This window comes from Mus caroli, chromosome 12 (genome assembly GCF_900094665.2).
Source record: "Mus caroli chromosome 12, CAROLI_EIJ_v1.1, whole genome shotgun sequence".
In the NCBI taxonomy this organism is placed as follows: domain Eukaryota; kingdom Metazoa; phylum Chordata; class Mammalia; order Rodentia; family Muridae; genus Mus; species Mus caroli.
The window spans coordinates 97,403,249-97,429,895 of NC_034581.1; the positions used below are offsets into that span (position 1 = coordinate 97,403,249).

The 26,647-nt window shown below is 43.2% G+C and overlaps 2 protein-coding genes across 2 annotated transcripts; one reads left to right on the forward strand and one right to left on the reverse strand.

Moving 5' to 3' along the window:
- Nucleotides 1-1,964: 1,964 nt before the first annotated feature.
- On the reverse strand, nt 1,965-5,882 carry Gon7 (GON7 subunit of KEOPS complex). Its single transcript, XM_021178622.1, has 2 exons — nt 5,613-5,882; nt 1,965-2,654 (listed from the first exon to the last, which is right to left on the reverse strand). The coding sequence occupies exons 1-2, from the start codon at nt 5,815-5,817 to the stop codon at nt 2,563-2,565; spliced, it is 297 nt and encodes a 98-aa protein (XP_021034281.1). The 5' UTR covers nt 5,818-5,882; the 3' UTR covers nt 1,965-2,562.
- Nucleotides 5,883-6,038: 156 nt separating this feature from the next.
- On the forward strand, nt 6,039-26,441 carry Ubr7 (ubiquitin protein ligase E3 component n-recognin 7 (putative)). The gene is made up of 11 exons (XM_021178617.1): nt 6,039-6,250; nt 9,676-9,809; nt 10,227-10,287; nt 11,744-11,839; nt 14,277-14,330; nt 14,710-14,815; nt 16,628-16,836; nt 17,833-17,982; nt 18,835-18,997; nt 20,461-20,522; nt 24,417-26,441. The coding sequence occupies exons 1-11, from the start codon at nt 6,101-6,103 to the stop codon at nt 24,507-24,509; spliced, it is 1,278 nt and encodes a 425-aa protein (XP_021034276.1). The 5' UTR covers nt 6,039-6,100; the 3' UTR covers nt 24,510-26,441.
- The last annotated feature ends 206 nt before the right edge of the window (nt 26,442-26,647 follow it).

Below are 26,647 nucleotides of genomic sequence, written 5' to 3' on the forward strand. Positions count from 1 at the left end.
TCTCAGGATTTAGTGATTTTTTTTCTGTTTGAGCCAAGATTTCAACTATTTGTCAATGTAGTTTTGTTACATCGGTTGTCTTAGAATTTTTCATATATAAGGTTTTTATTAAGTGCTTGGCTAGAGCTAACTCTTTTTTGTTTTTTGCTTTTTTTTTGTTTTTGTTTTTTTGAGACAGGGTTTCTCTGTGTAGCCCTGGCTGTCCTGGAACTCACTTTCCAGTATAAACATATGAAGTTAGAACTGTTTCAAAAGGTGGCATTGTTCTGCTTGTATATGGCTAATTGCAGCAGTAAGAGTATTGGAATGAGTATCAAAACCAAATAAAAGATCCATCAAACCTATAGCCAAGAACCTCAAAACATTATATAAGCACAAGTACTATATTGAAATGTTTTTATAATAAGTTCAGTACACAAAGGAAATGTAAAAAATTTAGGGGCAAATTGAACTATCATTTGAAACTATTTTTATCCTGCATGTATATCTGTGTCCTGATATAAGGGAGTCAGGTCACAGAGGGTTGTGAACCACCATATAGGTACTGGGAACTGAACCCAGGTCTCCTGCATGAACAGCCAGTGTTCCTCACTGCTGAACTATCTCTGCAGCTCCCTCAATTTAAACTACTTCAAATATACTATTTTAAATTATATACAGGCAAGTTTTTTTAAGGATTATGTAAATATAGAATGATAAATTAACAACTGAATATCAGAAACATCATTAAACAAGAATGTCCGGCCATTAGTAATTTTTCCTAGTTGAAATTGTTTGTATTACCTAAGAGTGCTTGGTGGAATGCTGATGCTCCAAGTAAAACATTTAACAAATGTAAAGTGTGTCAACTGAGTCCCCTGAGTAACATCATCTGGAAGCTGTGTATATTAGCACAACACTGGAGGTGGAGGCGGAGACAGAGGCAGCTCTTCAGGAGTTTGAGGCCAGCCTGGTTTAAGGAACAAGTTCTAGGCTGGCTAGGGTAAGTTATGAGACTTGTCTTTTATTTATTTATTTTTTAAATCTAGGCAGTGGTGGTGCATGGATGGTTTTAATCCCAGCACTCATGAGGCAGAGGCAGGCAGACCTCTGTTGAGTTTGAGACCAGTTTGATCTACAAAGGGATTTCTAGGACTGTCAGGAATACACAGAGACCCCCCCACCCCAATTAAAAAACAAAACAAAACTTAAAACAGAGCAAATGACCTACCACAGAACTCATTTCCAGTCCTAAAGAGTGTTTTCATTTTCATTTTGAGATACTGATGCAAACCCAGTGACTTGTGCATATTAGCCAAGCGTTCTACCACTGAGGTATATATCTCCAGCCTCAAAAGCTATAAACAAACAAACAAATCAGGCTAATGGTTGGCTCTGTAACCAACCTAAGGCAAGTAACTACTCTGAGATTGAGTAATTACTCTCCGAACGAAGTCATTATAATTTGTTGCATCTAAGAGTCTGCGTACAGAGGCCCAGGATAAAGCTGTAATCCCAGCACCCAAGAGGTGACAAGCAGAGAGATGAGAGGTTTGAGGACAGACTGGGCTACATCTAGGGAGTTCCAGATCAACCTCAGCATACAGCAAAGCCTTGTCTCAAACCAAAAAGCCAGGCATGGGTGTGCATACCTGTGATCCCTAATACTCAGAAATAAGTTATTAAAAGTTCAAAGCCAGGCAGGCTATGTAATGAATTCCAGGCCAGTCTAGGCCACATACATAGCAAGACTCAGCCTCAAAACAAAACAGATATAATTAAAAGAATTATTCTAATTTCATTAGGTATATTTTGCATATCAAGTGTCAAAATCAGGAAAGATGCACTGTAAATCAAAAAACCCCACTCTAGTTCCACCGATAAACAGCAGAAAAGGAACACATACAATATATTTTAGGAACTATTCAACAGTTCCCTTTTGAATAAAATTTAAAATTAAAAAAAAAAAGGCTACAGAAAATATGTAAGTTACAATCAATGTATTTTATTGATTTGAGCCTCACATCTATACTTGTACAGACGTATATATACACACACAAATCATATTTCTCTTATCAATTCTTTTAAATATTAATTGCCTATGAACTATGATAAGCAGCTTTTATAAACACCGAAAAGATGTAGACACACACCATTTGATTCAATGATCATTTTAAAGGAGAAAAACAAACATAAAAATTCATTTGCCAATTTAGATTCCGTCCACTATGAATGGTTCCATTTTATTTTAGGATGAGAAAACAAGAGTTCACTCCCACACATTTGTTGTTCTTTTCTTTGTTAGAAACAAGGAAGTTTGCTTTGTGATGAACTTGTTCCAATCAAACAAAAGAAATGAGTTCCCCAACTAGAGCACAGGTCTTCTGTAAGTTCCAGCAGGTGATGAAATAGCAGCGCTCTGCTATCTTGGCTTTTTTTTTTTTGAGGCAAAGTCTTGACATGCAGCACACAAGCTGGCCTCCAACTTTGAATTCTCCTGCCTCAGCCTCTGAATTAACTGGGATTACATGTATGCATCATCGCACTCAACCTAGCAGCAGTCTTAATGTCCTAACACTATTGTTAAGATGCTGGTTTTGGACGTTTTGCAGATGGTCCATCTGAGTTAGTTCTACCAGTGTTATTTTCATCTTCTGCATCATCTTCATCATCACCTTTTAAAAATAAATGTTTGTTGTATGACATTATGTTTAGTGGATGAAGAAATACAAATAGGTAAAGGGACTGATATGAGACCATTTCCCTTTGGGGACTCATAAACCAGACATACATTACAGTTTATAAATGCTAGGGTTGGGGCCAGTAGGACTGCTCAGTGGGTAAAAGTGAATGCAGTACAAGTTTGGTGACCCGTGTTCAATCCCTTGAACTCCCCAAAAAGGAGAGAACCCACTCTACATATGCAACATGCTACCCATATACATATAAAATAAGTGAATTTTTAAAAACTTGAGGAATTTGTTGAGTGTGATAGCCTTTAATCCTTGCCTTTAGGAGGTGGAGACATGCAGAGATCTAAGTTCAAGGCCAGCCTGATCTACATAGTAAATTCCATGGGAGCCAGGGCTACACAGTAAGGACATGTCTTAAAAACAAAGTAAATGTATACCTTTCATTTGGCGGCACTTGGGAGGAAGCAGCAGGCAAATCTCTGAGTTTGAGGCCAGCCTGTCTATAATGTAATGGTAAATGCTGGCCCCCAAAGTCTGGTTGCCCCAGGGATAAGAGAATCCTCACATATATCAAGTAATGATATGTGACCCTGCTCCTTAATTTAAAACTATTGGTTGAATAAAGATGCCTACTGCCTATAGATGGATAGGAGAGGTAGGTATGGTTTCGGTTCTTGTGGATTGAGGAGAACCAGAAGACACCATGGGGTAGGTGAGTCATGAAAACATGGCCAGGCCATGAGGACAGGCCAGTTGGGGTTAAGAGCTGCCCTGATAGAACACGGCAAGTTATAACTCGGGGTTATTTTGGGGGAAGTGGCTCAGAATAGCTTAGAAGGGAGATATTTGCCCAGCTCTAGTGCATTAAAACTGTAGCACTCGGGAGGCAGAGGCAGGCGGATTTCTGAGTTTGAGGCCAGCCTGGTCTACAAAGTGAGTTCCAGGACAGCCAGGGCTATACAGAGAAACCCTGCCTCTAAAAACTAAAAACCAAAAAAACCCCGTATTATTACATATTACAAAACAGTAATAGAAGTCTTTTAATCTGAGAACTAAATGATCTAAGGTGGAGTAGAAACTCCTAATTTATTACAACCTATTGGCACCCAACATAGGGTATCATTTTGTAGAAGTCTGATTCATGTTCTTCCTCCTAGACCAATGCTCCCAGAAATAAGACTCAGACTCAAAATATATATACAAATACCTTGGCCATATAGCTAGGCTCTTCTCTAACTATATCATAAGTAAGATAACCACTTTACACTCCCACCAACAATGTGGCCTGTCATATCTTAGAATGACGAGTAATGTCAACTTGCCCAGCCCATGTGAAAAGATATGGAGGGAAGCTTTTGGTTTTTGCCTGCTTGCCCTCACTGACTATCAAGTTCATCTATCCTGTTACTGAGAGGCCCAAGATACTCCTTTGTTGGTGTTAGAACCTACTTCTTTAGGATTCCAACATAGACTGAAAACTGGCAGCTCTCTTAAGACTTTGCAGGAACTCCAGTGCATGACTGGGACTGTTGAGACATCCAGTCTCACGGACCAAACAACTATCAGATGCTTAGTCTTTCTGTCAGGAGACAGCCATAAGCCACTCTAATAAATATCTTTATATCAATTTATTCTATCAGCTCTGCTCCTTTGAAGAACCGTGAATCTAGCTAATACTTTTTATTGTTCCTTTTTTAAAAAAATTTATTTATTATATGTAAGTACACTGTAGTTGTCTTCAGACACACCAGAAGAGGGCGTCAGATCTCATTACGGATGGTTGTGAGCCACCATTTGGTTGCTGGGATTTGAACTTGGCTCCGTGGTTAAGAGCACCGCCTACTTTTTCCCTGCATGTACAAGGCACCCTCTCAACTATCTGTAACTCTGGTTCCAGGGGATTTGATGCCCTCTTCTGGCCTCCAAAGGCACTGCACATAAGAGGTGTACAGACATGCATGCAGGTAAACATCTATCTTTAAAAGCAAACAAACCCCAAGCCACCAAAATTAACAGTTAATTTCTACAACAGGAGAGGGGGTGAAAGAAAGTAAGAGGATGGGAAGGGCTGTAGTGCTTTCGGACATTATATAGCCCTTAAACTCTGGCAGCACAAGATGGCAACCCAAACATTCCATCATGGAAGGGGGAGGGGCTCATGAGGCGCCACCCCTCCCGGAGGAGCGGTTGGCAGTTAATGGGGGGCGGGGGAGTCATTGTTTTTCTTCAGTGGTCTAGTCACTGCTGAGTTGCCCTAGTTCCAGTAAATATCATACAAATATATTTAAATAAATCCTGTGACAACAAAAGGCCGGAAAGAAGGGAGAGGAGCCCTGTCGGGAAGGGGTTCAGCGGGGGATAGAGAACATGACCTGAATGCATGAATACATGAATGAAACGACCAATTAATTTAAAAATACCAAAAAGCTACACAAACAAACAAACAAAAACTCTTTTACTTTCGAAACAATATCTACAAAACTGAGAGGGTTAAGAGTCCCTAAAACAAAGTGGGCCTCGGTCATTCGAAGCTCTCCTCATTCTGTCAAACACGTTTTCTCGTTTCTAATTTCACTCCTTTTCGTTTTTCAACAACCAGGTCTACCTTCCCGCCCTTTCGGGTCTTCGTGCCAGCTAACAATGGTTACAGACAGCCACTTTCTCGAGCAGGTCTGCCTATCTTAATCCTTTGCATGGGAGTGGAGCTGACTTCGTCCGTTGACCAGTCCCTAGTCCAACGCTCGCCACGTTTGTTTGTTTGTTTTTTGTGGGAAAAGTCGCGAAAACGGGGGGCGGTGGGAGATCAGACAAAGAGGGCAGCGAGTTCTAAGGATTTTTAGAAGCGATTGCTCCTCCTCCCCGGGGTTCGCCTTCTCTAGCCTGCCCTTCATACTGCCCGGTCCCGCCAGTGTTCCCCGGCGCCCCGCCCCCCGCGCTCACCATCCAAAGCGTCGTCCGGATCTTCCGCCACGCCCTGCGCGTCCTGCTCCACTAATGTCCCGAAGAACTCCGCTACCAACTCCTTCATCCGGACCACGCCCGCCGACAGGCTCTGGAGAGGGTCCGCGTCGCTCGACGCCTCACAGGACACTCGTAGCCGCTGCGGCTCCCCGTCACAACCGACGTACTCGCCCGAAAGCTCCATGGCGACCGCTCAGCTTCAACAGCGCGCCACGGAGAGACGCCACCCGGAAGCGGAAGCCAGCCTGCGGCCGGGGCGGGCGGGAGAGGCGAGGAGAAGGAGGAATGACTTCCGATTTCCCGAAATTGGCCCGCCCATTTTCTTCCGTGTCCTTCTTTAGGATTGGCTGTCTGGTGCTCGGGCTCCGCCTCCTCCTGGGGCCCCGCCTTCTCGCGACGCCCCTGGCGGCGGCCACTTTTCCCGCCTCCTCCTGGGCCCACGCAGCGGAGCCCGGTGACAGTTGAGGATGGCCGGAGCCGAGAGCCCCGCCGGGTGCCAGGCGGAGCTGGAGCCCGTGGTGTCGCTGGTGGACGTGCTCGAGGAAGACGAGGAGTTGGAGAATGAGGCGTGCGCCGTCCTGGGCGGCAGCGACTCGGAGAAGTGCTCCTACTCGCAGGTGCGCGCGGCCCGGCTGCTCCCGCCGTCCTGCCTGTTTCCCCGCTGGCCGCGGCCCGGCCCACTCCCGGCGGCCCTTTACTCTGTGCTTCTACAGCCCCGGCCCGGCTGCCATTTCATCCTCAGCTTGTCGCTACCAGGGCTGTCCCTTGGTTCCGCTGACGGTACACTGCAGGCTCCGGTCCTCCAGTTGTCGCCTCTTGGTGGCCTGCTTTTCACGAGGTTGTTCTCGTGACCTCTCAAACCCAGATATTCTTCGCTCCACTTCTCCCACCCCCAAAGAATGTGAATTAGGGACCAGATGGGGGAAAGTAAAGGGAAAGTGGGCCGGCTTTGAAAATCTTCCGGTGAGGTTCGGCTTCCGGACACTCCTGCAAGTCTAGTTTAACTGCTAGCTGCCCCCACCCCACCCCCTTTCTGGTTAAATGAAGTTCCGTGTGTATGTGCTATGTGACATCCCCTCTCCCTGGGGACTGTAAAGCCAAGAGAAAAGGATCTGTTTGGCATTTCTGGGACCTTGTGAACGTGAGAGTTTGAGGGGCTGAGATGTAGTGTTTACTGACGCATACTGTACATTTAAGTACTAAAGTGGAAAAGGGTGGGTAGGAAGGAAACTTAACAAGGATGAGAATTGGTGGAAGGAAACAGGCTAACTATGCCCATGGGTGGAGTGGAAGACTAGGGTAGGAGTGAAGGGACTTGGCGTTATGGTGTGGCGTGGACTGAAGTCATAATACTATTTGTCTTCGTTGACCAAGTTGGGTTTGCACTGTAAAATTGCGAGATTGTTGAATAAATCTTGTATCCCAGAAATAGTCATAGAATGGTCGCTGGTATTTAAATTTGGAGGATCATTGTTAGGTCTCAAACCCTGGACTCTGCTGTTGTGCCTATTTAACATATCAAAGCCGATGGTGGCCTCCAGGTTCTCCCTGCCCTGCTGTCCCTTTCCGGACTCTCCTGGAAGGCATACCCAACCCCCTTTCCCAGACTTCTCCAGCCCAGGAGCCGGGCTACCCTTCCCCCCAGCTTCCCTTCCCTAAATAATCCAGCCATTTTGTTTATGCAGCTCTCTTGGGTCTCCTGGCTGTAGCACCTGGCTCCCCATCCCTTCCCCCTTCCCCTCCTCGCTCTTCTCCCAGGGCCCAGCTCAGAATCTTTAGCCTCTGGACTCTCCTAAAAGTCCTTGCTTCCGTGCTCTTCCTTTTTTTTTTTTTTTTTTTTTTTTTTGGTTTTTCGAGACAGGGTTTCTCTGTGTAGCCTTGGCTGTCCTGGAACTCACTTTGTAGACCAGGCTNCACTTTGTAGACCAGGCTGGCCTTGAACTCAGAAATCCGCCTGCCTCTGCCTCCCGAGTGCTGGGATTAAAGGCGTGCGCCACCACGCCCGGCTCGTGCTCTTCCTTTTATAGTAAACTTTTTCCTTCAACCTCCCAAGGAACAGGCATGTCCTTTCCTTTTTATTTCTCCTTTTCATTCAGTGACCATTAAATCACACACCCACCCTTTCATTGGAAGAAGGAAAGAAAGGTCCTAAGTCTGTATGTAAGCTGTTTATTAATATACTTATCTTTATACAATATTAACTAAAATTGTTGTTGGAGGTAGGATCTTATGTACCCCAGATCTGCCTTGAATTTTTTATTATCTTTACCTCCCAAGTGCTGCTGGTATTACAAGTGTGTACCACCATGCTTGGCTTAAAGTCTTGTTTCTGGTGAATTTTGTTTTTGTTTTTTGAGACAGTCAGATTGAGTGGTTCTAATTGGTCTGAAACTCACTATGCAGGCCAGGCTAGCCTTGAACTCACAAAGATCCACCTCCCTCCCAAGTGCTAGGATTAAAGGCCTGGTCTTAAGTTTTTGTTTTTAAATAGTCATATCTCTATAAGTATATCAATAATAATAATTATTTTCTTTTAGTTTTTTTGAGACGGAGTTTCTCTATGTAGCACTGGCTGTCCTGGAACTTAGAAATATGCCTCCCTCTGCCTCTCGAATGCTGGGATTAAAAGTGTGTGCCACCACCTGGAAGACTTTTGTCTTTTTAGATTTTAAAGTATTTGTGTGGCTATGTGCATGTGAGCACAGATGCTCTTGAGGGCAGAAGAATCCGATCCCCTCTGGAACCGGAGTTGCAGGGGGTTGTGTGCTGCCAACAGTGTGTACTAGGGACTCAATGCAATGCTAGTTCTCTGAGAGAGCAGTATGTGCTTTTAAGCTCTGGGCCATCTCTCTAACTCCAGGTTGATTTTAACAAGCTTGCTTACTGATGTGTGTGGGCACGTGTACCACATAGCATATGCAGACAGGCGTCAGGGAACAACCTTGTGGAAGCAGTTGTCCTTGCCACCTCTGTATGGGTTCTGGAGGTGGATCGAAGGTTTCCAGGCTTACAGAGCCAGTGACTTTACAGATGGTTTACGGAGCTATCTCGCTGGCCCGGCGAATTCTTTAGTAAACTAGGAGCAGATTGAAATAGACTAGAAGTGTGTGGTAGTTTACTGGCAGGCTCAGTAAAGCACTTGCTGCACCAATACGAGGACCTGTGCTCTGTCCCCGTAACCACACAAAAACCTGGCACGTTGGTGTGTGCTGAGAATCCCCTTACCAACACTTCTAAGTTTTGCTATTTTTCCTTCCAACTTTTTTAAACATTTGTCTCTATTGAACACACTTGCCCTTTTTTATACTTCATTACTTGACAGTAAGTAGTGGGCATAATTACACTTCTAGATGCTTCCTTATACATCTCTCTCCAAATTAAAATGATTAATTTTCCTCTATGGTTGAATTATAAGAATTTCTAAAACAAGAAATGTGAAGGCTGGAGAGATGGCTCAGTGGTTAAGAGCATTGGCTGCTCTTCCAGAGGTCCTGAGTTCAATTCCCAGCAACCACATGGTGGCTCTCAACCCTCTGTAATGAGGTCGATGCCCTCCCTCTTCTGTTATGCAGGTGTACATGCAAATAGAGTACTCATATCCATAATATAAATAACTAAAACCTCTTTAAAAAAAGAAGAGAAATGTGAGCCAAGTGGTGGTGGCACATGGATTACCTAGCACTCAGGGGTAGAAGCAGGCAGATCTCTGAGCTAAGGCTAGCCTGGGCTACAGAGTGAGTTCCAGGACAGTCAGGGCTACACAGAGAAACCCTGTCTCGAAAAACCGAAAAAAAAAAAAAAAAAAAAAGGTGTATTACTCTCTTAAACCTGTAAACTGTAAACTCACCTTTATTTTCATGTGTTAAAATGATTAAACTGATCAAGTTATTCACAGATTTAAACTTCCTATTGCTATAAGAAAAAAATTTACATATAGCTAAGCATCTGAATAGATCTGGGGCTTGTAATAGTGGTTTTGATCCTTTGTTGGTTAACTAGTCTTTCTGTTTTTCTTCCTTTTTGTTTTGGGCTGGTATCTCAGGGCTCAGTGAAGAGACAAGCACTGTACGCCTGTAGCACCTGCACGCCAGAGGGAGAAGAACCGGCAGGAATTTGTCTAGCTTGCAGTTATGAATGTCATGGAAGCCATAAACTGTTTGAACTATACACAAAAAGGTAATGTTTTTTCCTGAGTGTCTTCTGAATGTTTAGATTCTTTCCCAACCTCAATGGCTGCTTAATCTTGTTTTTTATTCAGAATAATTGTGTGTTGGTAAAAATTAATATGGGAGAGAATGGTTTTTCTATAGGCCTTTTAATTATGGAGACTAGCTCAAACTTCTCATCTTTTCGTTATCTCATTTGTTTGTGTGTGTGAGTGATACAGATATTTGTTTTTTATGTGTCGTGATGTCCAGAATGGTAATTTGTATTTATCTGTTTTGTTGTTGGAAAACTCCAACAAGAGACCCGAACATCAGAAAGGATGCCATTTAGATTTTAGGAATGAGTCAGAGGGAGTTATGGTTGGTACTGAAAGAGTGATTAATTTTGAAAGAAGACGTAAATATATGTTCTTCCTTTTTTTAATAGAAATTTTCGTTGTGATTGTGGAAACAGCAAGTTTAAAAATTTGGAATGCAAATTATTTCCTGTAAGTAAGCACTGTGATTACAAATGTACTTGGGAGTAGGGATGGAGAGGTGGCTCAGTGGCTAGGAGCACTCATTGCTCTTCCCATGGTCCAGTTCAGTTCCAGCATCCACAGCTACCTGTAACTCCAGCTCCAGGGGACCCCACCTGCCCCATATAAATAAAAATAAATCTTTTTTTTTTTAAGTGTACTTAATGAGCTGAGGTTGGTATTTACGAAAGTGTAAAAAAAAACAAAAAACAAAAAAAAACCCACCAAAATATTTTCCAAAACATTTTCTTTTGAGTATTTTCACTTTTATGTGGTTGGAAACACTAGATAATGTGTTGAGAGTCTACTATATAGATTGTAGTTAATAGTTCAGGTCTGGGAGGAGATACTCTTTAGGCTGATCTTCACCTGTGCCATGCTGAGGTTTCTAGAGCAAAGCATGGGGCTGAGTGAAGAGCTGTGCTAAGAACTTGTCTGCAAAACAAAATCAAACAATGCTTTCACAGAAGCTGTAGGAAACTGCAGATAAAGGAAGAAGGATGGAGAACGCCACATTAATCATTAATAATTGCTGAAACCTGTTTCCTCCTTTAAGTTTATGACTAATTTTTGATAATCACTTTTCCTCCTTTTGCACTCCAATAACCTGAAAGTCTTAGTATTCACTCGTGCATTTAAGGAAATGTCTGAGGGTTAGAGAGAGGGCTTGGCAGTTGAGGGCATGTACTGTGCTTCTGGAGGACCTGGGTTCAGTCTCCAGCATCCAGCACCCAGTTGTGTAGAGCTGTCTGTAACTCCAGCTCCAAGGGAATCGATTCCTTTCACCTCTACAGGCACCTACACTCAAGTGCACAAACCAAAAGGAAGTGGAGTATGGTGGTGCTTGCTCACCTGTATTCTCAGAACTGCGGAGTCAGAAACAGGTGGATCTCTGAGATCAAGGTCACCCTGGATTCCAGCTAGAAATACACAGACCCTGTCTCAAAAACTGTTTTTGTTTTTTGAGACAGGGTTTCTCTGTATAGCCCTGGCTGTCCTGGAACTCACTTTGTAGACCAGGCTGGCCTCAAACTCAGAAATCGCCTGCCTCTGCCTCCCAAGTGCTGGGATCAAAGGCGTGCGTCACCACGCCTGGCTTGAAAACTGTTTTTAAAAGAGTGTCTTGAAATCCCAGACAAGCTGGTCATACATATGATTTTTTTTTTATGTTTTATTGTATGAGTATATAAATAAAATTTTCTCAGTTGCTGCAAGGAAGATAGAGAGAATAAAGTTTTTTTTTTCTGTTTTTGTCTCTGTAGCTTAAAAAATTATTTGTTGAGTAGTGACTTCTTTTTTGTTAGTTGAAAGTTAATGACTAGCTTGTAGGAAGATGCTTAGTGCCGAGATTTCTTAAATGTATAAGTTTGATGGTTCATGACCTAGTATTGTACCAGTATATGTACTGAACTTTATTCTCTTTCAGGACAAAGCAAAGGTAAACTCTTGCAATAAGTACAACGACAACTTTTTTGGATTATACTGCATCTGTAAGAGACCTTATCCTGATCCTGAAGATGAGGTAAGAGAGTCAGAAGTTTAAAATAAACTCAAGCTGAACTGGGGTTTTGTTACTGCTGCTTGTTTTAGTTTTAGTTTGTTTATTTTTGTATATCATAGAATGAAAATATCGGAGAGGACTTTCTTTTCTCACCCTCAGATATTTTCTGAGAAATCTCAGCTTCTTTCCTCTGTGAAAGAAAATAGCTATGCAAATAGGCTTCTTTTAAAATTTCAATAACAAGTGTAAACAAAATCCCTGAGTTATCTGTGCATTTACTTCTGCAACTAGCTTTTCCCGGTCAGCTTCTGTAGTAAACAGTCTACCAGCCCAGCTGGATGTGGTGACTCAGGCCTTTAGTCTTAGCTCTCAAGAGATAGAGGCTGGCACTCATTCACAAGTTCAAGCTCAGCCTGACCCACATGATGAAGTCCAAGCCAGTCAGGGCTACATAGGGAGATCCTGTCTCTACAAGATAAGAGAAGACAATGCAAGCCTGCCTTGTAGCTTCCATAAGTCAGTTAACTGTTCTGTGGCAGAACAGCACTATCTAGATGGCCCCTTACAGGATTCAGTGTACATCCACAGGTATCTAACTCTATATAGCACTCTAGGTGTTATATAAAAGCACAGCTGTTGGTGGGTCTAAGAATACTCTTATCTGTATTTAAAATTGTGATTGTGACTACCAAAAGAGTTCAACCAGTGGTAGTTATTTTGATAGTATTTCTCTTCCTCCCTCCCTCCCTCCATTCCTTTCTTTTAATGGTGAAAAAAATGTGTACATGTAGAATTAGCCAGCTATAATTGGTTTAGATTGCCAATCAATTGCCAGCTTTGTTGGCAACATCCAGAGCATCATAATCAGGAGTCCACCGAACATAGCCCTCTTCCTGCCTTCTCTCCATTAGGCCTTCTGAGAATGTTGACTTTGGCCACATCAGTGTCATAGCCATTTGATCTGGTGCTGTTGGCCTTGACACCCACAGTGAACACAAGTGTGTTGTTGTGGCTGACTCAGTGGTCAGGGGAGTTGATGATAGCTCAGAAGTCAAGCTTGTTCCTCCTGGCTTTTGATGGTATTTGCATCTTGGGCTGCAGGAAGGTGGGTGGCATGCATATCATTTTGTAGCTGTGGATGCTTTTTAACACAGCCATTTGGGCTTTCAAGGTCTTCACTTTGGCTTTGGCTTTGGCTTTGGGGATAGGCACTTTTTGATTTTAGTGCCATCCTGGCAAAAGTGAGTCAGTCTTAGTGTGTAGCCCTGTCTTGTTTTAAACTCAGCATTGACTGCAGGGATCCCTTAACAGGTTTTCTTAACACTCTTAGCTCCATGTATTATCAACCCTTTAAAGCCTTGCCAGGCAGATCAATGACATAGGACCATGTATTATTAGTTCCTTTAGAATTGTTTTTCTGTATGTTATGTATGTGTGTTTTACCCATGTGTATGTAGGTGTACTAAGTGGGTACCTGGTGCACGTGGAGGTCAGCGGGGCTTCAGCCGCTCTGGGTGCTAGGTTCTTTGTTAGAGTAGCAAGTGTTCTTAACCACCGAGTCATCTCCCTCGGCATGAAGGAGGTTACACAGTTGTCTGAGTTTTGGGGATATGTACAGTGATCTCTGTGCTGGCTTTTCATATCCTTAGGCAATGTTTTGTTTGTATATTTATGGATCTGATAGAGTACTTTGTGCATTATAGAGGAGTTAACTTCCACCTTTCTGGCTTTTTAATCATTTGGAACCATATTTATTGAATCACATTTTATATAAGGGGGAATTTGAAGTGTCTTTAACAAATATCTTTTAGAACTGGATATTTTTTTTTTTCTTTTCAAAGATTTATTTTATTTATTATATGTAAGTACACTGTAGCTGTCCTCAGACACTCCAGAAGAGGGAGTCAGATCTCGTTACAGATGGTTGTGAGCCACCATGTGGTTGCTGGGATTTGAACTCTGGACCTTCGGAAGAGCAGTCGGGTGCTCTTACCCACTGAGCCATCTCACCAGCCCAGAACTGGATATTTTTAAGAATGGGGTAAAATGTTTACTTATAGTACTTTTGAAACAGAAGACTCCCTCCCTTTCAAAACAGTAATAAATTAAGAGGCAGAAAACAAAACAAAACTTCTAGTGTATGTATGTATTTCTTAATAAAACACCACAGTAAAAGGATGGGAAAACAGTTAGATGTTAACTAGTTGGAATGAAAGCCTAAGATAAATGGAAAATCATCCCCCATACTCTACTTTGGTGTGCAGTTTTCCTAGTGTTGACTGTCAAGGAGCTTCGATGCTCACTTGCAAACTACTTCATCTAGAATGGGCCTGTCCTCTTGACTTTTCTCATAGAGTTGCTAGAGAATTACCTAATTTTTAATTCTGCTGTGGGCCAGATTTACTTCTGTACACTAGAATTCAAAACAATCATTAACATTTTCTATTTTTTGGGTCAGGTTCCAGATGAGATGATACAGTGTGTGGTCTGTGAAGACTGGTTCCATGGCAGGGTAAGCAACATTCTAGCACTTAGTGGGTGAGGAAGAAAGATCTGAAGTTCAAGGCTACCCTCAGCTACTTGAGACCCTGTCTTAAATAAATGGGGCTGGGAAATTGCTCACTGGGTCAAAGAGCACACCTTTAATGCTAGTACTTGGAATGCAGAGACTGGCTGACAGCTGTAAGTTCAAGGCCAGTCTGGTTCACATAGCAATTTCCAAGCCTGCCAGCACTTACATAGTGAGACCCTGTCTCAAAACAATATTTTTCTGTTTTATATTCCTTTTGATGAGGATGTAATCAGTGTATTCTTGCACTCTCTATTTATAAAAGCAAACATCATAGAGGACTTGGCGATCACAGGAAACATCTGGGTTTCTCTATCCACAGCATCTTGGTGCCATTCCCCCTGAGAGTGGGGATTTCCAGGAGATGGTGTGTCAGGCTTGTATGAGGCGCTGTTCGTTCTTGTGGGCTTATGCTGCCCAGTTGGCAGGTAAGTATTTCTGCGAGGTTGATGCGACACAGATTTGTGCTCATGAAATCTGTGTGTTCAATCAAGAATTTTCAGTAGCTATTTCTAACTAGACTTTAGAGAGATCTAGAAACATCCAGCTGTGCCCCTCTTCTACCCAGTGGACTGGTTGGGAGCCTACCAGGAACAAATGTGAACTTGAATACTATGATGCAGAGTATTGATGTGACCAGAGTTAGAGAAAGTGCAGGAGGAAGTATTTGGGTGGGATTTTGAAGAACAAATAGAGCTAAAGTACGTAGTTATATTTAACACATGTTTTGAAAGGATTGGCATCATAATTCTTACGGCTATGACACAATGCATTAGACTTTTGAATAATGGGTAAATATTGCTCACAGTTCTTAAAGCTGACAGTAAAGGTCAAGTTGATGGATGTGAAGGCCATTCTTCATACATGGGACTTTCTGTGTGTCTTCAGGCCATGGAGAGAACATGCAGTCTCCTAGGAATGTTAGTTGCAGCTATGATGGGAGGCCCTGTGACCTAGCCACCTTCTAAAAGCCATTCCTTTTAATACCACAGCACTGCAGGTTGGCTTTTAACTTATATATTTTGTGATGTGTATGTATCCCACCCATAGAAGATGGGGAAACAATATGTTATGAGGCAACACACCGAGAAACAGAGTAAAAGCACAAGATGTCATGGTGGATAGCTCTATTTGATGATTCCACTTAACTGGGCATATTTCCTGCTGTGCCATCTTGATTTCCTGGGCTTACCTTTAGGGATTTTGAACATAAAAGCTACAAGCAGTATAACTGTGCCTAAGATTTCCCTACACTAGCAACCTCCGGGTTGCTACGGTCACAGCTCTTTCTGTTCATTCTCCTCCCAGACAGTGCCCATGTTTTACAGACATTCGAGCTATATGCATTTGCCACAGGATTTTCCTTTTTGCTTTTGGCTGGTTGGTTGTTCTGATGTGTCTGTCGTCCTAAGAATCAAACCCAGACCCTCAGGTCTAGGTGCTAGGCAGGAGCTTTCCACTAAGCCTCCCCTTGCACTGTCTGGCTGTTTTTCAAAGTAAGCTTTCTCTGTCACAGAGGTTGGCCTCAAACTCATGGGTTCTCAGTCTGGGTTTTTCTTGTCTTTCTCTCCGTGTCAGTTGCTGTGCCCTAGATTGCAGCACCCCACCATGAGCTTCTTTGCTGTTTGTCTCCAGACCCTCCTTTCAACTGAAAGCTCGTGTTTTCGAATTGCCTTTTTCTTTCTTTCTTTCTTTCTTTCTTTCTTTCTTTCTTTCTTTCTTTCTTTCTTTCTTTCTTTCTTTCTTTCTTTCTTAGTTAAATCCTTTCCCACAGCCTTGGTTCTTTAGTTAGCCCTTCTTTTAACAGATGTAGTATATTCTTTATGTATAAGGTGCTTATGTAGTGATGCATATTTTTTAATGAACCATTTATTTGGATAGGCAGGCATACGGGTAAGAGTGCTAATTCATTTCTTTTTTTTTTTCTTTCTTTTTTTTTCTTTAAGTTTTATTTATTTAATGTATATCTGCATGTACACCTGCATACCAGAAGGGGACATCATTTCATTATGAGATGGTTGTGAGCCATCATGTGGTTGCTGGGAATTGAACCCAGGACCTCTGGAAGGGCTGCCAGTGCTCTTAACCGCTGAGCCATCTCTCCAGCCCCTAATTCATTTCTTGTTGTTACAGAGGTTCAGGTTGCCTTGTTTCCTAGTCTGAGATATTTTAAGAATATGATTTCTTGATCTGAGAGGCCTATGGCCAGCTTTGTTGTGTGTGTCTCGTTGAACCCACAGTCACCAGGATATCTGCTGAAGATGATGGGCTGCTGCCGAATGCTACTGGGATGGGAGATGAAGATGTTAGCAAGCCTGAAAATGGAGCTCCCCAAGATAATGGCCTGAAAGAGGATGTTCCGGACCATGGCAGGGATTCTGTCAACGAGGTGAAAGCTGAGCAGAAGAACGAGCCCTGCACCAGCTCTAGTTCTGAGTCTGACCTCCAGGTAGTGTATGATATTCATGCCACATCCCAAGTGAAACTGGGGGCTGCGTGCTCGGACCTGGAGTTTGATCCCCAGACCCATGAGAAAATGCTGGGCATGGGCTGGAGAGGTGCCTCAGTCACAAAGTGCTTGATGGACAAGCATGAGGGTTTGAGTTCTCCAGTACCCAGGTGACGAAACAAAATGGCCAGGTTGGGCATGATGGCACTTTGATCCCAGCACTTAGAGGCAGAGGCAGGTACATCTCTGTGAGTTTGAAGCTGGCCTAGTTAACATAGCAAGTTCTAGTTTAGCCTGAGCTGTATAGTGATAGCCTGTTTGAAACAACAAAGCCTTGTGCAGTATGCATCTGCATCCCAGTGTTGGGATGTTGGAGATGAGCCGATCCCTGGAGTTTGTTGACAGATATTCTAGCCAATCAATGAGTTTTAGGTTCAGTGAGAGACCCTGTTTCAAAAAATAAATGGAGAAATTGATTGAAAAAGACTCTTGAATGTCAGTGTCCTTCCTACACATGCACACATGCGTGCGCGTTCACACACACACATACACACACAGAGAGAGAGAGAGAGAGAGAGAGAGAGAGAGAGTGCGCGCGCGCTCGCTCGCTCGCTCGCTTGCCTGCGTACTGGGCTGCTTTCCAGAGAACCTGGAGTTGACTTCTAGAACCCACATTTTCCAGATGCCCTCTTACAGCCTTCATGGGCACCATGGTGAGAAACACACGTAGGCAAAGCACCCACACACATAATTATTTCTTTAAACTTAAAAATACAAAAGCCCGGGGCTGGTGAGATGGCTCAGTGGGTAAGAGCACCCGACTGCTCTTCTGAAGGTCCGGAGTTCAAATCCCAGCAACCACATGGTGGCTCACAACCATCTGTAACAAGATCTGACTCCCTCTTCTGGAGTCTGAAGACAGCTACAGTGTACTTACATATAATAATAATAAAAAAAAAATACAAAAACTCACTTCAAAACTTAATTTTATTTCAGACAGTGTTTAAGAAAGAAAATATCAAAACTGAGCCACAGTCCAGCTGCAGACTTCAGGAACTCCAAGCCAAGCAGTTTGTAAAGAAAGATGTTGCCACCTATTGGCCCTTGAACTGGCGCAGCAAACTATGCACCTGTCAAGACTGTATGGTGAGTGTTTGGCTCCACTTGATGTTCACAGAGTAGACACTGCAAGACTTATTCAAGGATCGATATCTGAGTTCAGGGGACACTGATTTCCTATGGGCCAAATTTATGAAGTTCCTTTTTTTTTTTTAAAGACTTATTTATATGAGTACAATGTAGCTGTCTTCAGACACACCAGAAGAGAACACTGGATTTCATTACAGATGGCTGTGAGCCACCAGTGGTTGCTGGGAATTGAACTCAGGACCTCTGGTAGAGCACTCAGTGCACTTAACCGCTGAGCCATCTCTCCAGCCCGTAGACTGAATTCTTGTAGGGAAATAGGAACTATGTGATACTTCCTGTCAGGTTTTAGTAGAAAACAGTTCTGAGGCTGGAGAGAAGGCTCAGCCGGCAAGAGGACTTACTACTCTTGAAGAGGACCTGGCTCAGTTCCCAGGTTTCTCATGGTGTCTCACAAGTGCCTGTACTCCAGACCCAGAGTATCTGATGGCTTCTTCTGGCTCTGTGGGCACCTACCTTTAAGTAGTGCACTGACTTATGTCCAGGCAAAATACCCATGCATATAAAAATAATTAAAAAAAAAAAACTACCAGTTCTTTATATCGTAGAATTGCTTAGAAAGTAAACTAGTAGATCTTAAATTCAGAGTATATAGACTGTGGAAGTTGGAAGATTTCTGAAAAAAATCTGGGCCAAAAGTATAAATTCAACAAGTCAACTTTGAAGCTTACAATTTTCTAGGTGTGATTTTTAAAAATTTTTAAAGTTATTATTTATTCTCCTTAATTTGACTTTCTAAAAATGACATTCTAAATGGGGGAACCGGAAAATTTTTTTTTTTTTTTTTTAAAGAAAATGTATGGAGAACTAGACGTCCTGTTCCTGACAGATGAATGTGATACAGTTCTGGCTTATGAGAACAAAGGCAAGAGCGACCAGGCAACTGATAGAAGGGACCCTTTAATGGACACCCTCAGCAGCATGAATAGAGTCCAGCAAGTGGAGCTCATCTGTGGTAAATCCTGTTCACAAGGCTTTCTTCATTTTGCAGGAAAATGGATGATCACCTGTGTTTGTAACTCTAACGAAAATTAGAATTATGTAGTAGACCTTAGCTATTGTTTGATTTTTAAAAATTCTGAAGTTTAGTTGCTGTTACCAAGGATCATTAGCATTTCATGCTAGAATAATGTTTAAGAAACCACAGTTTTCCCCAGGTGGCGCTGGTGCATACTTTAATCCCAGCACTTGGGAGGCAGAGGCAGGAGGATTTTTGTAAGTTTGAGACCAGTCAGGAAGGAAGAAAGGAAGAGAAAGAAGCCCTCAGCGTGAACTATTTTAACTGAGGGCAGGTGTGTGAGCACAGCCTGGTAAGAAGAGTGTTCCACCCTTTGAGAAGAGTCTCCACTGAGCACTGTCTCTCCCTTTGGGAAGTGTGGCAGTTTTGAGCTTTACAGGAAGTCAGGAAGCTCCAGCGTGCTCTGCTGAGGTAAGGTGCCAGTTTTAGCCACTTTCCACTTGGCTCCCTATTATAGCATTGATCATTTCCCTTACTTATAATCAGTAATTTTTTTTTTACCTTCATTAGATTAAAAACTTAAAGTTTTTCTTAGTTGGTGTACAAGTAATAGACTTTATTATGATGTTTTCATATGAATATATTACTGTTTTGGGGGTGAATTTACATGTACACACCACACACACACACACACACACACACACACAGGTAGACTCCAAGAACCTGACTGTTTTTCAGTGATAGGGGCTGTGTTTAAGAGATTCATCAGCTGTGATAAAGCCTCAAGTGTACATAAACTCGAGTGAGTACATGAGTTTAAAGCTGTCTGATGAGGCTGGTAGAGATGGTGACACACTCCTTTAGTCCTAGCACTTGGGGGGCAGAGGCAAGCTGGTCTCTTGAGTTCCAGGCCAGCCAGGGCTACACAGAGAAACCCTGTCTTTTTTTTTTTTTTAAAGATTTATTTAATATCACACATAAGTACACTGTAGCTGTCTTCGAACACACCAGAAGAGGGCACCAGATCTCATTATGGGTGGTTGTGAGCCATCATGTGGTTGCTGGGATTTGAACTCAGGACCTTCAGAAGAACAGTCAGTGCTCTTAACCGCTGAGCCATCTCTCCAGCCCGAGAAACCCTGTCTTAAAAACAGCAAAGCAACAACAGCAAAAGCTGTCTGATGAGCCTGTTAGTTGATTTACGGAGAAATTAGGAGCCCTTTGCAGAAGGCTCAGCTAGTGTTTATAAAGTGAGGATATTTCTGGGAGGTGTTTGTTCTTGTTAAACCCAGATACCATAATGAGGGAAGCCAGACTTGAGAGGAATGGGAAACAATGTTCTCTGCATTTTAAGTAAGAAAACATTGGTATAAACTGTTAAACACTTGCCTAGCAATGGCACAGGTTTTAAAAGTATATGGCCTATGTGAATTTGAGGTATTGTTGTGCTTTTGATTTAGAATACAATGACTTGAAGACTGAACTTAAGGATTACCTGAAGAGATTTGCTGATGAAGGCACGGTATGTTGCGTTCAAGAACCTTATTCACAGCTTTTTGGCTTGAATGAATTGTTCATTTTCTTTAATGTTAAAAAATTGTTAGGGGGAAAAAAGATTAAAATAACACCAGATATGGTGGCACAGCACCATGGGAGGCAGAAGCAGGTGATTCTATGAGTTTGAGGCCAGCTTGGTCTACAGAGAGATCTCCAGGATAGCCAGAGCTACACAGGGAAGCCCTGTCTTGAAAAACCAAAACCAAACCAACCAAACAAAGGAAAAGCACAGCTTAAATGGAGTACTTGACTTCCTTTTTGCTGCCTATCTCAGCTTCCCAAAGGCTGGGATCACAGGACTGAGCACCGTGCCTGGCTGAGGAGGTGAAAGTGTCACAAAGAAACTACTTCCTAGGTACTGGCAGGTCAGGGAGGATTAGGACGGACCAGAAGAGAGACATCGGAACATGAAGGGCAGGACAGTTACATAGGGTCTGACTGTAGTGGAGGACTATTGGAAGGAATCTGCTGATTCAGATCCTGGGTCGGGAATGGGAGGATGACTCAGCAGAAGCAGTTACACTAGGACTCTGAGAAGCCCAGAGTTGGAAGGAGACTTCTCATCCTGGGCTAAAACATTCTCCTGTGTAGGAAGTCTGTACTTTTTGTTGTCGCTGTTTTAAAGATTTTATGTTTGTTTTATGTGTATGATGTTTGCCTCTATGTATGAATGTGTACCACATGCATGCCTTGTCCCCAAGGAGGCCAGATGGAGTTGAGTGCCCTGGAACTGAATTATAGGCTGTTGTGAGCCACCATGTGGTGCTGGGAACCAAGCTCAGGTCCTCTGCAAGAGCAGCCACTGAGTCATATCTCCAGCACCAATAGTCCTTACTGTAAGATAGCATGACTGTAAGATATATAATGCTTTAAAAATAGAATTCTGGATCAATGTATAGGTACTTCCCAGTCTTCCCTGCTCACGTGTGTGGCAGAATCTCACCTTCATCTCTGTGGCTCCAGGCAGCTGGGTGAGGCCCGTGGGTCCTGCCAGTCTACTTGGGCTCTGACTTGGTCCTCGTGGATGAGGGAGGCCATGTCTCTGGGTTTCTAGATAGGGGCTAAGATGCTGTTTCTATAAAATGAGTTGTAAAGTCAGACACAAAAAGGGTCTTGTCCCAAATGGCTTTGGTTTTGTTGTTGAGACAGAGTCTCTTTAGTGGTGGCTAGCCTAGAATTCCCTTGAGACCAGGATGGCCTTAAACTCAGAACCATTAGTCTTGGACTCAGTGTGGAATTAAAGGTGTGCATCACTGTGCTCAGCTCTGCCTGCTTGTGCTTTGAACCAGCCCTACTTGCCACATGTTGTGGGCCACATCTGTGCTGTCTTCCTCTACTGCAAAGTCTCTCCTTGAGCTAGAATTGAATGTGCCATGGGAACAGTGTGGCTTTCGCCTCCTGTGTAACCTCAGTACTCCTCAGACCCTTAGGGGGCTTTAGAGCCAAGCCCACTGTCTGATTCTGGTGGAGTTTGTGGTCACAGTGCTCTTTATTAAGTTTATCATGTAGCATGGAGATGGCTGAGCAGAAAAGAGCTCTTGCTATGCAACTCTCATGGACCTGAGATTAAATTCCAAAGTGTATATAAAAAGCTTGGTATAATTGCATGCAACTGTAACCCCAGTGCTGTGGAGGCAGAGACAGGAAGATTGCAAGAGCTTCTCAGCCACCATACACACACACACACACACACACACACACACACCCAGGCACACCTACCTGAGAATACACCCTAGTTCCTTTCTCAAAACCATATTAGAAAAAAAAAATGTCTTTTTCAGTTTACAATTTGAAACTATTTTCTACAGAGAAAATTTTGCACTTGATAGGATAATTTAAAAGAACAGAAAATGTAATTTTAGAAAAATTTGGGGCAGGCCAGGCATGGTAGCACATGTCTTTAATCCCAGCACTTGGGAGGCACAGGCAGGTGGATCTCTTTCACTGGGTTCCAGGACACTCAGGACTACATAGTGAAACCCTGTCTCCAAAGGAGGGGGCATTATTTGGGGACCTGAAGATATGGCTCATCAGTTAGGAGGACTGTTCTTCCACAGGACCCGAGTTTGATTCTCAGTACCCACAGGGCAGCTCATGACTGTCTGTGACTCCAATCCCAGGAAATCCAACCCTTTCTACTGGCTCTGTGGGCATTGAATACAGTTGGTGCACAGACAAGCAGGCAAAACACCCATACTCATAAAATATACATACATTTTTAATGATTTGTGTGGCCAATGAGATTGTTCAGTGGATAAGGGCACCTGTCATCAGGCTTGATAACCTGCGTGGGACCCACGTGCTGAAGGAGGGCGCTCCTGAGAGTTACCCTCTGACCTTTGTACATGTGCTTCCCTAGTTAATAGGTGAACATGACTGAAGACAACTAGAATTCAGAATTTGACTCTGCTGTGTGTGGGCTTAGGTCTCCTAACCACAATACCTGGGAGTAAATAGAATTTTCCTTCATGGCTGCTGTTAATGTTTGTAATCCAAGGTTAGGTCAGATTGATTATTTTGCTCATGTGCATTCAAGTGCATTTTTCTTCTGTTCCCCTCCTCCTCCTCTTCCTCCTCCTCTTCCTCTTCCTCCTCCTTCTCCTCTTGTCCCCATCCTTCCTTCCTACCAATAAACACGTCTTTGTATTTTAAAAGAGGTGAAGAAACCTGTCTTGTGATGGCTGCAGTAGACTCAGGGATAGGTTGTCCCAGCTTACCTCATTTTAATCCATGTTTTTCCTTGGTCTTGGTATTACAGACACCTTTGTATGCGAAGCTTTAAATCCTTTGTCATTACTTAAAAGCAGTGCATCCATAATTTGACTTTTTTTTGAGGGTTTTTCTTTATTTTCTCTCCAACCATTTTTCTGTTGATATAACAACCATCTTTTTTAGACTCAAGGTATATTTAAAAAAATTTTTTTAGAGAAAAATATTCTTCCCTATCAGTGTAGAAGAAAGCACAAAGCTGAGCTGAGGGTGGTGGGACAAAGCCTTCATTCCCAGCACTTGGGAGGCAGAAGCCATGTATGTCTTTGTGTTCCAGGCCAGCCACAGCTATATAGTACAACAGGAAAGCACAGACCTAGAGCAGAATACTTTGATGTGTTGTGCTGTGCAGACCAGAAGAAGCTGTGCTGCTGAGCATGTGCAGTGATCTTAGGTCTCTCGGGGCGTTGTGTGGGGATTCTGATGGTTTGTGCATCATAGACTCTAGCTCACCTGATCTTCAAGTGGCTCTGCTAGATGGATGCTGCTTCTATAGTTTTCATGGGCAGATGCTGAGGTAGGTGATACAAACTGAGGTTTGAGCCATTGTCCTTTGCTGCCTGGCTGTGTGACTGAGTGGTCAGCCTCTGTGGGCCTTGGTGAGTATTTCTGTAAAAGAGTGATGTTAACTGAACACTTAAGATTTCTTCCACTGCTGTGAAAAGAAAGCAGTGCCACTGATTAAACTCATTTGAGTTGTAAATCTGCCACTCTTCAGTCAGTGACAGCCTTGCTCTGCACAGCGTCCTGTGTTCTCTGCTCTGGTGCTTGTCAGCTTAGGTGTGGACACCGCAGTTTCGCACCGCAGCGAACTTATCCACATTTAATCCTGTGGTGAGTGGAGGGGTGCCTGCAATTCTTTTTTGTTTTATTTTTGTAGTTTTTGAAACTGGGACACATTAGGTAGCCCAGGCTGGCCTTGAACTTGTGGCTGTCTTCCTATACTAGGATTACAGACTGTGCTACTAGGGTAGCTTTCCTGCCTCTGGAATGAACCGGTGGAGTCCTTTTGCTTGCTTGTGAGTGCTCTGACCTCTTGTTGCTATTGTAGAATGTAGCTCCCTTTCAAATCTTGGCTTTTCATCAACAGGTTGTTAAGAGAGAAGACATTCAGCAGTTCTTCGAAGAGTTTCAATCAAAAAAGAGAAGGCGAGTGGACGGGTTACAGTATTACTGCAGCTAAAGTGGAGTGCCACACTTCCTCAGTCAGGTTCACGAAAATGCCACTGTTCCGGAATAAAGAGACCTGTGTCACACTTGGTCCCCTTTCCATCCTCCCTTGGCCTCAGGCCCTTCTCCTTAAGTAGCAGCAGTGTTTCTACTGGTCTCTCAGCAAGCACCCTCTGTGACTCAGCTCATTCCACAGACTTCCGCTCTTCTGCCCAGGAAACCCAAGACTTCTTTCTGTTCATGTTTTAAGAAGTTTGATTTGATCTCGTGAAAGCAAATGAGCTTCTTTTCTAGCAGTTTGTTCCATGACTTCCAAATGGATGCTCACAGAGCTATTGCCCTCTGGGTCTTCTGGGTCTTGCAGGTTCTCTTCCTGTTAGCCCGGACCTCTGGGGAGCAGTCCCCTCTGCCCCATGATCACGGTGCCTTGGGTCAAAGCTTCCTCAAGCCTGCTCTGCCAGTCCTCTCAGTGCTTCCTGAGATTGATCATGGCTTGAAGAGATTGGGAACTTTTCTCTGTACCAGCCTTCACAGTAGCCGGGACTGATGTTGATGTCTGTTGGAGGTTGGCTTATGGCAGGACTGAGGAAGCAAGCCTTTGTTCTGAATTTCGCTGATTAGTTTGAAGTGAAATTTCATTACTATTCTAATGGCCCTCAAACATCAGCATTAGTACTGTACTGCTCGCAGGGCTTCCAGGGAATCCACTCATGTGAGCCCCTTTGCTGCTGCCTAAAAATGACCAGATCCTACCCCTTAACATGTGGGTGCTTTACAGAGTCCTCTGGTTTCTTACATTATCAGGGATATGCAGAAGCATATATTAAAAATGGACCTATTTTAATACTGTTCTGTTAGGAAAATGTTATTGGAACCTGAATAAGTTATTTTTTCCCTTGAATCTGCTGAAGACAAGGATACTGACTGACCATAGTGGTAGTAAGTGGGGTAATGACAGCCCTAGAAGATGGAGGATTCCAGCCAAAGCCCTCAGCTATATACATATTGAGTCTTTGTAAAAGTGCACACAGTCACTCCCTCCTGACGGCTTGGAGGGTCTTCATGGATTGTTGTATAAAGTCCTGTGTTTGAGAGAAGTCTTTCAGATGGTGTGAAGTCTTTTTAAGCTCCCTCAGTCTATGTGGAAAACATCTTTTGATCCACAAAGACCTAAGTTGCACCCTCCAGAGGAACAAGGTCTTCCCTAGTACACTGTGAGGTACATTAAAGACATTTTAGGCCACATGTTGGTGGGGATTTTTGTGTGTAGGCAGCAGTTGTATGCATGAATACTCGAGTTCCTGGACACGATGAAGTAGCCTACAAATAAGGCCTCAGGAAATGGCATGGCTTCGGTACTGTATACAGCTTGCAGCCTTCTAGTGACAGATCCTGGGAAGACTGCTATGTGGAGCTACAAGGTTCTTCCTGCTGCAGGCGAAGCCTGTGTGCACTGAGCTGGCCTGGATAGGGCTCAGGCAGACCCCTGGTGCCCACAGCCTCGGGGTCTCCTGAGCTGAGGATTTGAATTTGAGAGTTGCACTTTCTATGTACATCCTCAAAACTTCTCTTCCCAGACGTCAGATTTAACCACCACAGTTCCTGTCTGCCCCTGATAGGTCAGAACCAAGGCTTAGCAGCAGTGTCAGTGAGCAGCAAAAATACAGCCAGCCTATGTTGAAGGACTTGCATAAGAACGGTTCCCTACTTAACCAGAAAACCTCTTTTTGTACCTGTTCACAACTAGTTTTCTTACTGACTATTCTCGTAGAGATGGTTTGGGCCAACATGTGGTAGTTGATATTAATGCATGTTTTATGCAGAAGAAAATGTGATACTGGTTGCTTTTAAGGAATTCTGGCATTGTATGTACATTTTTGTAGAAATTATTACTCAATATACTTCAATCAGGTTTCTGTAAAATCCAAATTAAACCTATTCAAAAATAGTTGCTTTTCTCATTGTTCTTGGTCCTGTTTGTTTTTAACTCATTCTGGTCCTACCTAAATCCACAAGGCTGGTGGTGTGTCTGCCCACAGCTTTCCTACCCAGGTTCCAGGTTCCGGTTCAGAATTGGAGGCAGTTCATTTTGTGTCTGCTACTCTATAAAATGGGTCCTGGCTCTTGGGGAAATGGCTCAGCAGGGTTAAG

Bases quoted from the DNA above. Each gene is read 5' to 3' on its own strand.
- Gon7 (XM_021178622.1), bottom strand. From the start codon at position 5,817: ATGGAGCTTTCGGGCGAGTACGTCGGTTGTGACGGGGAGCCGCAGCGG. The intron at 2,655-5,612 runs GTGAGCGCGGGG...TATTTTTAAAAG, and splicing joins TCCGGACGACGCTTTGGATG to GTGATGATGAAGATGATGCA.
- Ubr7 (XM_021178617.1), top strand. From the start codon at position 6,101: ATGGCCGGAGCCGAGAGCCCCGCCGGGTGCCAGGCGGAGCTGGAGCCC. The intron at 6,251-9,675 runs GTGCGCGCGGCC...CTGGTATCTCAG, and splicing joins AGAAGTGCTCCTACTCGCAG to GGCTCAGTGAAGAGACAAGC. The intron at 18,998-20,460 runs GTAAATCCTGTT...CTTTTGATTTAG, and splicing joins GCAAGTGGAGCTCATCTGTG to AATACAATGACTTGAAGACT.